The sequence below is a fragment of the Cydia strobilella genome, chromosome 1 (genome assembly GCF_947568885.1).
Source record: "Cydia strobilella chromosome 1, ilCydStro3.1, whole genome shotgun sequence".
NCBI lineage: Eukaryota > Metazoa > Arthropoda > Insecta > Lepidoptera > Tortricidae > Cydia > Cydia strobilella.
In genome coordinates, this window is record NC_086041.1 from 11,539,374 (window position 1) to 11,553,475 (window position 14,102).

Genomic DNA, 14,102 nt, shown 5'->3' on the forward strand with positions numbered 1-14,102 from the left:
AACGTGAGTCGTCCTTTATAGAGTATACCGGAGCATCGAAGTAACGTGTGCCGTATTATCGAGATGTACAAAATCGGGAATGGGGTTGGCAACTGTCAAAGGTTTGCAGAGATGGCGCCATCATAGCTTGCCCCTTTTTCTATAAGATTTGGCTTAAAGGGCTGGCATCCAGGGTATTAAAAAAACAAAAATTTGACACAATTCTAGGGATTGACAGGGCAAGCTATGCTGGCGCCATCTGCTAATTATTTTGACCGGCTAACTCCATTAGGCACGAATCCCTTTTTTTCTACTACGTTAGAAGAAATTTCAATCGATGGCAACCCAATAGGTGTAACCGAAAAAAACTGGTTTATTCTGGATATTTATGAGATTTCAAATTTTAATAAAGAATTTATTTATTTTAAAATCGATATCTAGAAAAGGACTTAAGAAAGGATTAAATTTAACATAATTCGCCTCTATATTTTTATATTTGTTTTTCCTTACCTTTTCTTATCTGTGTCATGACCGCGCCACAGATATAGTAGCAATCAGTACTAATCATTTGTCAAATTGTCAGTATCTTAGGGGTCTATTGTCGCTATTTATTTTTAACATTAATAACATTTCAATTTGAACTTTAACTTGTTGCGTTTCAGTTTAGTTCAGATTAAAAATATATACTGATTTTACGCTAAAGTGAACGTACTCTGCATTTACAGTATTAATTTCGTTCGTTTGGTATTGTTGTTTGACGAATAACCAAGAGATTTTAAAATTAAATAATAATAAATATGGAAGCCGCCGCAGAAGAGATAGTAAAAGATAGCATTGATATTGAACAACAAGAAAAAAATGGCGAAGTATGTATAAGTTTTTATTTTATATCTGATTTATAAATAGAATGCGATCGAATGTCGGTAAAATACTTTTCTATATTCATAGGAATTTGGTTCTTAATTCATAATATTTTATATCGCTTCTGTTAATACATCCATTTCGAGAGCTTTTAGCTGTTTATTGTTGCATATTTGTTACGAAATTAGACCTAAAAACAGGTAAAACAGTTAACCTAAAACTCGCCTGGCATGATGCCAGAATAGGGAATGTTTATGATATTTCTGTTCGGAAGCACGTTCCGCGCTTTCTTCTTTTATGGTTGACGACAACTTGATGCCAAGTTGTCCTGGACACTGCATTGTGTAACCAGATTTTTGCTATGGATGTAATGTGAATCTTGAATGTGGTAGATTTAATTCTGATTGTGGAATGCTTATCAAGTATTACATCCTAGCAGGGTTTTGTATTATAGCCATGAACGTATCAATAATTTAATATATTGTTCTGGATTGTAAGGGAAGGACACATTTGGAAATATCCACTCATTATTCCATTTTGTAATCAAAACTCCTTATGCCTGCTGCATTGCTTTTATGTATGCCAGGTCAAATTAAGCTTATATTTGCTGTTGTGAGTGTGGGATAAAGATTTCAAGTCTCTTATAATAAACAAGTGGGTTTAATGTATGCTCACCGTAGACTTTTTCTTTTGGTGATGAAAGTTGTCTTTATATAAAAAATTACCCATACTGATTACCAATTGAATTATTAGGCCGAAAATGGTAAATAACTGTTTATTCTGACATCAAATATTGTATTGTAATGAAAATAGCCTTTATTATTGAAGTTTGCAGTACATAGCATATTTATTGGGTTTAACATCTTTAACTTCAACTCAACTCGTCCTTTGACATAGGCCTCCTCCTAATAGTTTATTAATGTGTCAAGTAGACGGTTAAATTTGTAAAGTGAACAAAATTACATACCCAATTTAAAATAATGTCACTCTTATTTCAGGAAAAGGCTCCTACACCTTCCATTCCTTCCATCCGAGACACACCAAAGAAGTCAAAGAAGGAAGACCGCAATAAAAAGGATGATAAAAATGTGGAACAGTTCATGAAATCACTGAACTCTGTGCCAAGTCTGGAGGAAAAACTGTCTCTGGTCTGCAAGAAATATGTGCAGACTGCTGATGATAATAAGAAGCTGCAGTTTTATATCAAGCAGTCTGATAAGCGGTAGGTGCAATCCATTAAAAAAAGACTTCTTTTAACACACATTAGGTGCAGTTGGTTACAACACAATACAAAAACTCTTATTGCACAACCCCAAAATAAATCTACAAAGTAAGACAAATAATAAAAAGACAAAGGTAAAGAACAGGTGGCCTTTTCGCTAAACAGTGATTTCCTTCAGACAACCTTAATGTCTGTCTTACCATCATTTCCAAACTCTTGTAGAAAAGCCAACTGCAGAGTATTTACGCATTTGCCTAATAATAATGACATTGATGAGGATGTATGTCCGACAGTCGTCGGGCCTAGCTGAGTTTCTTGCTGGTGTCTTCTCGGCTAGGCTAGGTTGTAGCGAACCAGCGACAAAACTCCCATTAGCTTGATTCCCTTTACACCATCAGATCAGGTTGAGACCGCTCAACTGATCTGCGCTGGAGCGAAATCTCTTTAGGAGTATTCCAGCATAGCAAAACCGTCTCGTGTGATGCGGAAGGGTCCTGGATTTTCCCCAGGCTACCATCCCCCCACACAGTCCTACCGCTCTAATGGCCCTAGTGCCATAGAGCCCAAGTCAGGTTCAAAAAAAAAAGAGGATGTATGTAGTAAGTTTAAATAATTAAATGCATGTTCTAGGGTCCAACCAGAATTCTGAAGCAAACAACCTGTTTCAGCCATTGTTTTTATTGGCTAAAGGGGAACACCTTAACACTACCAATCATTATAACTCTCTACTACACATATACTGTTCCAACAGCTTAATCTAAATGTGGTTTGGACTAAGAGCTTATAACCTCAATATCCTTAATAATTTTTTTTTATGTTCTTTATAATGATTTTTTAAATTTATTAGGGTGAGAATATATATTCAGATATAATTACTAAGACTGATGTTGATGTGTCACATAACAATCAGCCTGAGGTCCATTATTAACTGTTTCTTTATGCTTAATATAAAGTAACAAGGATTCAGAATGACCTACAATTTGTTTTTTCGGCCACCAGGTATGCTATCTTATTGAAAGAAAAAGAGCAATTGCAACATGAATTCAACAAGACCATCCTCGTCAAGTCCAAGTTGGAGAGCCTCTGTCGTGAGCTGCAGAAACAGAACAAAGCCATCAAGGTAATCAACTATGTTCTGCTCTTGTGACATTTTCCAGCAAAAGTACCACCACCACCACCTACATAATATGGGTAAAACAGACAGCCCCATGTGCAGAGCATGCATTGAAGAAGAGGAAACGGCAAAACATATTCTCCTACACTGTAAACAGGTAGAAGTATACAGGAAAGTGCACACAAAAGGAGGCAGTTAGCAACCTGAAGACACTGCTAGGTTTCGTGGAGGAGTTGGGGTGGCTAGAGTAGTGCAGACAGCACTACTCACGCAGTTTTCACGCAAAATAGGCACAATGGTTGTCGATTTGCGGAAAATGCCCAGTATTACTAACTAACTAATAGCACAATCGGATTAAATCTGACCTCGAAATCCTTCCAAAGATATGAAATTTGGTATATATGTTAATTAAAGGTCTCTTTTTCATGTCCACACTATTTGACATTTGGGGACCTCGAGGAATCGCAGCCATCTTGGAAAATGTGTACCATCCTGGAGAAATTTGCGTTTTACTCTAAATATACGTTCTCTATTAAAATATGGTGTAAGGCAACATTAAAGCTTATTAAATTCTACATATCCTATATATTTAGTCCTAGAAATCTTTGCGGAAAAAATACATCTTGTTATAGAAAATAATAGCTGAATCCAGATTTAGCGCTTATACCCTTTCAGGGGATATTCTCTTAATATGAAACTTGGAGGAATTTCATTTATGGAATTTGGCACTCCCGATTTATATGAAAACGATACCAAACATAGCCTAGTAGCTTCATTGGTGTAGATATCTAAATAAAATTGAGAGCCCCAAATAAACCTTCAGAAGCCTCAAAAACCTCAAAAACTATACAAGGTATCGAAAAACTAGACTTAATAAAACTTGTAACAAATTAAATCACTTTTCATTTTGTATAAGTGGCCATGTCGCTCAGACGCATACTTTCCGAGATATAATCGAAAAACCGAAAAATGGAACCTTCAAACCCCTCTCTCCCCCGCTGCACCAGGGCTACGACCAGGGACTTTTGATATGTTTACCTCCTAACTAGTCCAAACTTTACGGAGTCAAAAATTGTGTTGCTAGCATTTCCCTCTATACCTTCTTATTGCTTGGCCTATTTGTTTTGAGTAGCTAAAAGTTAAAATCATTGGTGTTAGAATTTTTTTATAATTTTGCTACAGTCATAAAAAAGGTTTGGACTCGTATTAGGCAATTTAGTTACCAGAAATTAGGTTCTTTTATCCTTATCTATCGACTATCGTGAATACAGGAGACAATTATTGTGTTTCAACGTATTTATGACCGAATAAAATAAATAAAATAAAGTGCAGAAGTTAAACCATATTTCATTAACGTCAACAGGAAGAGTCCCTGCTAAAGATCCGTGAAGAGGAGGAACGCCGGAAGGAGACTCAAGCCAAGTTCCAGAACACGCTGACCGAGATCACCGCTCTCCTGCAGCAGAATAATGATAAGAACGCCAAGTTGAGAGACGACAACATCAGCATGAGCGAGAAATTCAAGAGTGTGGTGCAGCAGTACCAGCTGAGGGAACAGCAAGTAAGATTATGTCTTTTAGTGTTTCAATGCCAAAGGTAAAATGAACACTTGGGAATAGTCTTTCTAAGGTCTGACTTAAACAGAACAAAGCGTGGGAGTGTCATTATAAACGTACTTTTACAGAAATTCGGCATTAATGGGGACATTTGTAATGACAAAGTGTGGCCTTTGTCATTGCAAATGCCATGCAGAGTACGATTGGCCCGACTCTACCTTATTGTCTACCTGATCTTATGTGACACGATCTTAAGTATCCAAAATCGCGAATAAATATTAACGATTGACGTCTGAACAGTCGAAACTTATACGGTAAAAATTTGCGATTTTGGGTTTGTTTGGATTCTGAGTTGATAATTTTACCAAGCCAAAACTATTATGTGTTAATAAGACGATGTTAGCCATCCATCTGTATCACGTCATTATCATTGTTATCTCGATTCGATTACAAAACCAAATAAAATGAAAATGTGAACTAAAGTAACAGTTTTCTTTGTCATTAAATTGTAGGTTGAAAAAATGGGGAAGCAAATGGCGCTAGAGTCCCAGCTGTCTGACGCTAAACTTCAGAAAGCAGCTTTAGAGCACCAGGCAGAGAAAGAGAGGCTGCTAGCAGAGATGGAACACCTGAAGGTCACGGTGGCTCAGTGCACGGCCAAGATCATGGAGCTGCAGGGGACGGAGACTGCTTTGAGGTACATATTTAAAAAAAAATATCTGAATAGTCTCTGACAGACTTAGATTTTTGCCTTTTACTGACCAAAAGAAAATACACTCCTTTTTTGGGCAGTCGTGTAAAATAAGAATGTCCCGTTCATAGTAGTTAAAACTTAATCTGGGAATGATTCTATGCATTGCATAACCATAAATGAGGATAAACGCGCAAAAATTAACGCAAATGACGGTACAAACGTTACAAAAAAATGTCTGTGTAACATATGCCAAATCCAAATCCAAAGAATCGTAAACCATAGACTACAGACTTTTGTTCAGTTTCAAGGCAATAGGGTATTATTAGCAAATCGTTTTGACAGTTCTAAAAAAGAAAATGATTTGACTAGTAGGAGAATACCCTATTGGGACCAGGTTGGAACTACAATTATAATTTGTGGGGTTTTATTATGCTCACGGCTACATTTTAATTGGGCCAAAGATTTTAAATATTATAAAATCTTTAATCCAAGAATAAAATTTACAATGCTTTGGCTTACAAATAGTGTGTGCAAATTTTAATATATATTTACTTTTTGGCACTGTAGGGGTCAGCTTGGCGTGTACACGGACAAGTACGATGAGTTCCAGAACGCGTTAGTGAAAAGCAACCAGGTGTTCGGAGGGTTCAAGGAACAGATGGAGAAGGTAAGGGTTTTAAATGTTTCTGTTTTCAAATTGAAAAATCTTTAAGTTTATTATTATTCACTGCAACGGGACTTAATCGCGTAAAAATTTACCTCTGACGTAATTTAAAACTTATTTTTACGTGATTAAGTCCCGCTGCAGTGAATAATAATGAGTAAAAGTAAACATCGTGAAAGTTTAAATCACAATCTTTGAGTTTGCTTGACTTGAAAAATTTAAGTGTTTATTAAAGGAATTAAACTAAACTTATTTAACAGAAATATGAAAGCAATTAGAATGGTAGTTTTTGTTGAGACTTGTTATTTCAGTATGCGAATTTGTGTTAAGAATGCCACATACTCGTAACATGTTGAAATAAAAGTTATATGCAGTTTGTTCTCAAAATACCAAGTATAACAATAGATTGAGGCTCACAGATAATTTGAATGAAGGGTTACGTAACGCAATGGAAATATTTTTATATGATATTGCTGGGATTTTTTCCATCTCTCACATCGCAAGTGTTTTAAGTAAAGAATTGATTTGATACAGACATAGCTTTTATGATCTAGGGGATGGAGCCGTTCATTAAGGCCTAAAATGCCTCTATTGGGAGTTGGGAGACACCATTATTCCACAACACAAATACATCAATACACAACATAACACATAACATTATCGTGGTAACATGAGAAACAATATCTATATCGAATTTTTAGGGTTCCGTACCCAAAGGGTAAGAACGGGACCCTATTACTAGGACTCCGACCCCGTCCGATTCCGTCTGTCTGTTACTAGGCTGTATCTCATGAACCGTGATAGCTAGACAGTTGAAATTTTTTCAGATGATGTATTTTTGTTGCCGCTATAATAACAAATACTAAAAAACCGGCCAAGTGCGAGTCGGACTCGCGCACCGAGGGTTCCGTACTTTTTAGTATTTGTTGTTGTAGCGGCAACAGAGATACATCATCTGTGAGAATTTCAACTGTCTAGCATCACGGATCATGAAATACAGCCTGGTGACAGACGGACAGACGGACAGCGGAGTCTTAGTAATAGGGTCCCGTTTTTACCCTTTGGGTACGGAACCCTAAAAACGGAATAAAATAGGTAAATTATTTAAGTGGGGGCCCCCATACAACAAACGTGATTTTAAAATTTTATATTAAAGGAAAAAATGGAAAAAGTTACACTTGTGGAAGTGTAACTTTTTCCATTTTTTCCTTTAATATAAAATTTGGAGTATCGCTCGCAGACGTATCTGCATGTTAAAAAATTGATTTTAAACGTGATTTTTTTGCCGTTTTTTGCGTAATGGTACGGAACCCTTCGTGCGCGAGTCCGACTCGCACTTGGCCGGTTTTTTAAATATTTTTCATTTTATTCCAGATGTCCAAGAAAATCAAAAAGCTAGAGAAGGAATCTCTCTCATGGAAAAAACGCTGGGAGACATCTCAAACAGCACTGTTGGACATGTGCGGGGAGCGGCAGGCCAGCGAGGAGCGCGCGGCGGCCGCCAGTCGGCAGCTGCAGCACATGCAGAGCCTGTGCCGCACGCTGCAGGTCCCTATTCATTTGCATTATTTCTTTTTTCTTTGTGTACACTAATCTTTAGGCTTTTAAGGGTCCCCGGCAAGCTCGATTCTCCATACAAACGTAGTTACGCTCTCATTTTAAAACGAGTAGCTAGTTTGCTCTGAAACTTTGTACTTACAATAGGATAAGGTTTATCTATGTCTGTAATTAGTTTATGTAGCTTCTGATACCAAAGTTAAAAAAATACAGCAAAGTTTTTCATACAAACTTGTTTTTGCTCTACTTCGTTTATAAACTAATTACAGACCTAGATATACGTCAGGTCATTGTATGTGCAAAGTTTCATTACAATCCAACCCGTAGTTTTAAAATGAGAACGAAACTCCGTTTGTATGGGAAGGTAAAATATGGTCGAGCTTGCCGGGGACTCTTAAGATGCATTATTTAACTAACACATCTCTATGGCTTCTCAACAATTCCGAAGTCAACAATTTTATTTTTATTAATGCCAGCTGCTTCGGGTCGCTAGTGACTGTCGCAAGATGCGCTAAAAAGACTTGGTGAAAGATGGTAACGCTTGCAGCGAATATAATGTGTAGTGGTCGAAACAGCCCGCGACAGTTCGGGTCACCGAACCTCTGTCACCGTAAAAAAGTACGCTAAATATTATTGTATGGGTAACTACCCATGTCATTCATCATGAACGTCACTCATCAGCTCGTTAATCTGTCCGTCGACTGTGGTAGGTGCGACTGTCCCTGAGAGCTAAGCTTTCTTTCGTCGGATGCCCAAAAAGAACATCCGATATTGGCACTCATTTCTAACTGTTGCGTTGCTTTATTGCGGCTGCCCTGTAAATACCCGCAAAAATCAGGTTCTGTTGAGTGAGACATGAAAGCGAAACAAGTCCATTGATAACCATTGTATTGTATTCAGGCGGAGCGCACGACGCTGCTGGGCACGCTGAAGGAGCACAACATCGAGCGGCCCCCGCTGCCCACGCCGCCGCCCGCGCCGGCCCCCGCGCCCGCGCCCGCGCCTGCGCACAGCAAGCAGAGCAACGACAAGGTATGTGGACCCGCCTCGCTATCCGCACAATCTAGCGCGATGCTGCTCGGCCCGCTGAAGGACAACATCGAGCGGCCCCCGCTGCCCACGCCGCCGCCCGCGCCGGCCCCCGCGCCCGCGCCTGCGCACAGCAAGCAGAGCAACGACAAGGTATATGGACCCGCTTCACTATCCGCACAATCTAGCGCGATGCTGCTCGGCCCGCTGAAGGACAACATCGAGCGGCAATTTTCGCTTCGCTTATGTATGACTCGTTCGTAACATTCTGTTGTCCTGTTGTAACATGAATGAACTAACTGCCTTTGGGATAACTGACTCTAGCACCGGCGGAGCGCAGCGCAGAGCAAATTAAATTTATCAATGTATATTTTTCCTATTTCAATTACATCGTATAAATTTTAATGCTCTGAGACCGACCATGGAGCATCACGAAGGATTTCTCTCCGCGGCATCGAGGAGCACGTTAGATTATACCGCGGTGGCAGGCGCCAGCATGCCACTACATCCCTCGGTATGCGCCGGAGTATGAGTGCGCCTAGGTAGCAGGACCTCCGGAGGGGAAGGCTTGGCGCAACTCAGGGGAAGACTGAGGAGAACACGCGCACAATGGTCACAAATCTCTTTTGAAAGAGGATACCGTGGCGGTGGGCGCCAGCATGCCACGGCATCCCCGGTATGCGCCGGAGTGCTCCCTTGGGCGCCGACGGGCGCTCGCGGTATCGCGGGAGATTTTCCCTCGTCAGTGTGCGCTGCGTGGCGGATATCCTCTTCGATGATATACGCTACCGTCTGCCGGTTTGCGCAGGCCCTTTAGATTAATAATGTTCTTTTGCCTTTGAGACCAAGATTTAACTGTGATATTTAGTCAATGTACCTGGAAAATTCTGTCGGTTCTGATTTATCTTTTCAATCGTTCCTGAATGCTGATGCTATTCTCAACTTACGCGCACAAACTGTCAAGACCTATGCTGTCCGTGCACAGCAAAACTTTGCCTAATTTTCAAATTAATCAATAGTTTTTCGCGAATACGTCATTATGATAACTGTCTGTAATGAAAATGGATTAAACAACAAAAAACAACTTGCTGAAATTAATTACATCTCAGGCAAGTATCCTGTTAAGATAAATGAAGCATTTAGAGGGATTTTTCATCTAAATTATACTGGTAATGTCAGTGTAGTTAGAATAGGTCTTGTTTCAGACACCAATCAATTATTTAATTGATTTGTGGGCTAACCTTTTGCGGGGTCTTAATGTTTTATATGTGTTTTAAGGTCGACAAAATGGCGGCGAATTGTGCACAACTTCGACAGAGCCTCGTGCACCTCCAGAGCCAACTGAACACCCTCACCAACAACAAGAACGGTGTCAAGGAAGACGCACCCAAAGCAGACAAACCCAAGAAACAGAAATCTAAAAAGAAAGCGGAAAAACAGTCACAGGAGGCGACAAATTCTATAGAAGTCACCGAAGAACCAGTCAGAGATGATAATAAAGAAACATCAGAAGAACCACCTCACTCACCTAATGAAGATTCAATCCAAAACGACATAGATAGCTTAGAAGAAAAAATAGACGAGAAAGCCATGGAAACTCTAATCCAAGCTATAAGCAATGCTAACATAAATCTACACGATTTATCAGTAGATGAAAATAACGAGCAAGTGGACATTGAAAAGGTAATAGATGGTTCACACAATGAAATCGCCAACACATCGAATGATGAGGTGTCACATATAACCGAAGTAAAACCTATATCGACTGCGTAATCCAAACAACGTGTAGTTTACGAACAAAATTTGAGAGGAGTGATCAGTGATGTGTAATTTGTATTCTTTAGTCAGGTGCTGATTCATAAATAGGTCCAGGTCACTAACATTATGGGTGTCTATTATCATCCTGTATGAAGGGAAATTGGACATAGAGTATCGTTTAGCGTAAAAGACCTCATCTGACAAAAGCAAGGTAGTATTTTATTATATGATTGTTATTGATGTGACAAGGTTCTATTTGATTCTTTAGCTCCTGATAAAGCCAGAAATCGGGAATTTAGCTAGTTCATGTCATGGTTATATATATAAGTTACGTCGAAATACTTCGACCAGAATCAACGTAAACCAATGAAAGCTTAGTGTTTAAAAATCTACAAGCAAATTATAATGTTACAGTACTTAATTTGACACGTGTTTAGTTAAATCTGAAAAAGCAGATCAGCTGGTGACTTTTAGTATACGTGACACGTCAAATTCTAATATGTGATCTTGATAGAAACCAGTTTTGTACAGTAAAAATCCTAAATAATTTGATTGATGTAAAATGTGACCTGTAAAATTTGCTTTTACCAATAAAGTTCTGTATTCTGTATTGCGCTAAAATTTAATGAAGGAATTTACCCTAATGTTACCTTAAAAGCTTGCCAATGATTTGTAAACGACACATATTTTTCCGATTTAGCTATACCATGAGCCGAATAGTGTGCAATATAGTGCACAACTTAGATTTTTGTGTGATTAGTTAGGTTATTTTAGTTATCTACAACTCAAAAGTATTTGATTCAAAAGTGCCTATAATGTCTCTAGTCAGGATATCGGCATTCTACCATTTTGTACGGAATACATAATACACTTTGAAAATTTAACAAACAAAGCATAGAAGTATCCATTAGAAGACCTTATTACTTTGTAATAAGGATTACAAAGCGGTAAAAAGATTTCTAAGAAGTCTTCCTAAGGGTTGTTATATCTGTAGATAAGTGTTTTTGTGTGCTACCAATGGTATATGAGTAACATGGTTGTGTCCTAAATCCTAGAAAAAATATCTCTGGAAATTCAAGAAAGGCCGTATGGTTTATGGCCAAATGATGATCGCTATATAATTTAAATTCGTTGATTCGTGGTAGTTCACATTTTAGCTATAAAATTATGCTTCCGTTTTTTACTACTATTTGTACGATATATTAGCGGACATTTGACGGTTTGTCACATTGTAGATAAATAATCTAATCAGATGAGAAAATTGATACCTCTAGTTCAGGAATCGACAAGTTTTTGAAGAGATACGCCAACCGCATTAATAATTACCAGTTTCAAGAAATTCTAAGAGCAACATTTGATTATTTCATTAAAAAAAACGTTGACAAGAGTGACGTGTGGCTTGCGAATTTGCCGACCCCTGAACTGTAGTCTAGGTACGTGTGTATACATTTCGGCCTAGAATTATGAGAATCCTTAAGTGCCCACAGCATCGCAAATTATTGCAATTTTTGATTTTGACTAACCAAAACCATTGATCCATGCTGCGACACTTGTTGTTTACTGTTTTATATCACATAGATAAAGACTGCTCTTAAAAGCAGGGGTCGGAAACCGGTATTTGCTCCATACAAAAATACCGGTATTATTACGTTCTTTTGTTTATAATTTCATTTTTAATGGAACGTTTTAATAATGCAAAATTGTTTCCTAAACACATGATTCAGTCCTACGTAATGAGCATAAAATAATTCAAAATATTGGGCTATTTCGGGGTTTTTAAAAAATACCGGTTCCGAGCCCTGCTTAAAAGTATAAAAGTCGTAAAAATCGAAGTAAAAGACATTTAAACCAGAGATGGGCATTAATCGATTAATCTTTTAGTTAACTAATCAATCGATTAAAAATATCAATCGTCATTTTTTAATCGCGATTAATTTAGTTGCGATTAAATTAGTTGTGAGAATGTTCGACTAACAACTAAATTAGTTTTAGTTTCAATCGAATAAATTTCACGATTAAATCTACCTACCCGTTTTTGCATTTTTTATCTTGCAATATGTAACTACAAGTACGTATGTATGTAACATACGGAGGTACTCGTATGTTGTAACTATGTTAGTTTGGGTAGAACTTTGCGACTTATTTTGAAGCAGATATCTTCATCCGATTGAGCTAAAATTATGTATACACGTTTAATTTGAAATGCTTGAATGACAATGCAAATAATGCCAATATTATTATAACGATATATTGGTAATAACGACAAATAGCGAAAAACTGCATTGTTTACAAATCGCAAACAATAAAGTAGGTTGGTGCATTATTAATACTTTGAATTATACGATACTGAGTAAATCTTAGACATAGAAACTATCAATATTTTGCTGTCTCTGACAATAGTAAAACTCTTTTTAGTGTCACGCGGTGACAAAACAATGGGATATTCCTACTTACCTAGAACTGGAAGTTGTTTGTTGCATTTTGGTGCAAGTGCCGACGCATCTTCTAAAAATAACACGTTCTATTGAATGACACATCTGCATGTTGTTTATTATCTACGCGGTCTATTTTGTTTTCAACGTGTGGTCATTAAACTTACTTACTTTAGTAGCAAAATAATAGTGAGAACAGATCTCACTCCTTAGAAACGGTCAAAATATCGTAAGTAATACATGACTATTTTATTTTTAAACATCCGTTAAGATGTCCTAATCAGTCTGTCAACATAGCCATACCGAGGTATTCTATTCAATTTGCTTCTAACATTAGTCGCGAGAAAATAGTCTAACTAATTAGTCGATTACAAAATTTAGTTGTCCGAAATCAATCGGCAACTAATTTAGTTGCAACTAAATTAGTTGCACTCTATACAACTAAGATTGATCAATCGTCGTTTTCAATCGTCAGTCGCAATTAATTCCTGTAATCTTAATCGTTAATCGTTAGTCGATTACATTTTGCCCATCTGTGATTTAAACTAATAGACTTGCAAATAAAGAATTTAAAAGTATAGATCTTTCTATCCCACCACGCCTACAAAACTTCTGTTACATTGGGAAACTCATACAGTATTTTCGTGCAATAAGGTACACGTTAGAGCTGGTATCCCAATTTAGCGTAGAGTAGAGTAGTTTTGCGTGGTGGGGTGGATATGACTAGGACACCATGTCAAATTCATTTTAAGTGAGATCACGATCACTTTTAAGTGAAATCACGAAATATTTGTTTTTGCACGTCTATTGGTTCACTTGTCCTTGTTTACAGAATTTATAATGGCAAGGTGTATAATATAATTTATTTGTAGGTATTGCTTGTCAATTTCACCAAATCTTACGAATTTTACAGTCCATCTGTCCATTGTGGGCTAGGTTTTTGTCTGTCAGGACGATTAATTAGTTTTTGTAATAAAGTTAGATTTTGTAATCTTAATTTTGTATTTTTTTACTTCTTACATCCTATTTTACAAGCTTTTATTTAATCTGCAATGTTTGTACGTATATTAGTGTAAAGTACCTAATGAATGGATCTCATTGTATATTTTTTATGCAAGCTGATCCGTTTTTATTGTTGTCCAGTGTACTTGTTTCAAGTGTAAAAACCTACCAGCAGTACCAACCTATCTTTTGGGAAAGGGTCTCAGACTAAAGCATATACGTATCCGTTTGAAA

At 37.6% G+C, this 14,102-nt stretch overlaps 1 protein-coding gene across 1 annotated transcript; it reads left to right on the forward strand.

Annotated features, from left to right (window-relative positions):
• Positions 1–686: 686 nt before the first annotated feature.
• Positions 687–13,859, forward strand: LOC134741061 (gamma-taxilin). The gene is made up of 9 exons (XM_063673824.1): positions 687–845; positions 1,839–2,062; positions 3,062–3,182; positions 4,540–4,737; positions 5,245–5,429; positions 5,994–6,093; positions 7,465–7,638; positions 8,548–8,679; positions 9,955–13,859. Exons 1-9 carry the CDS (start codon positions 777–779, stop codon positions 10,447–10,449), a joined length of 1,698 nt encoding a protein of 565 aa, XP_063529894.1. The 5' UTR covers positions 687–776; the 3' UTR covers positions 10,450–13,859.
• The last annotated feature ends 243 nt before the right edge of the window (positions 13,860–14,102 follow it).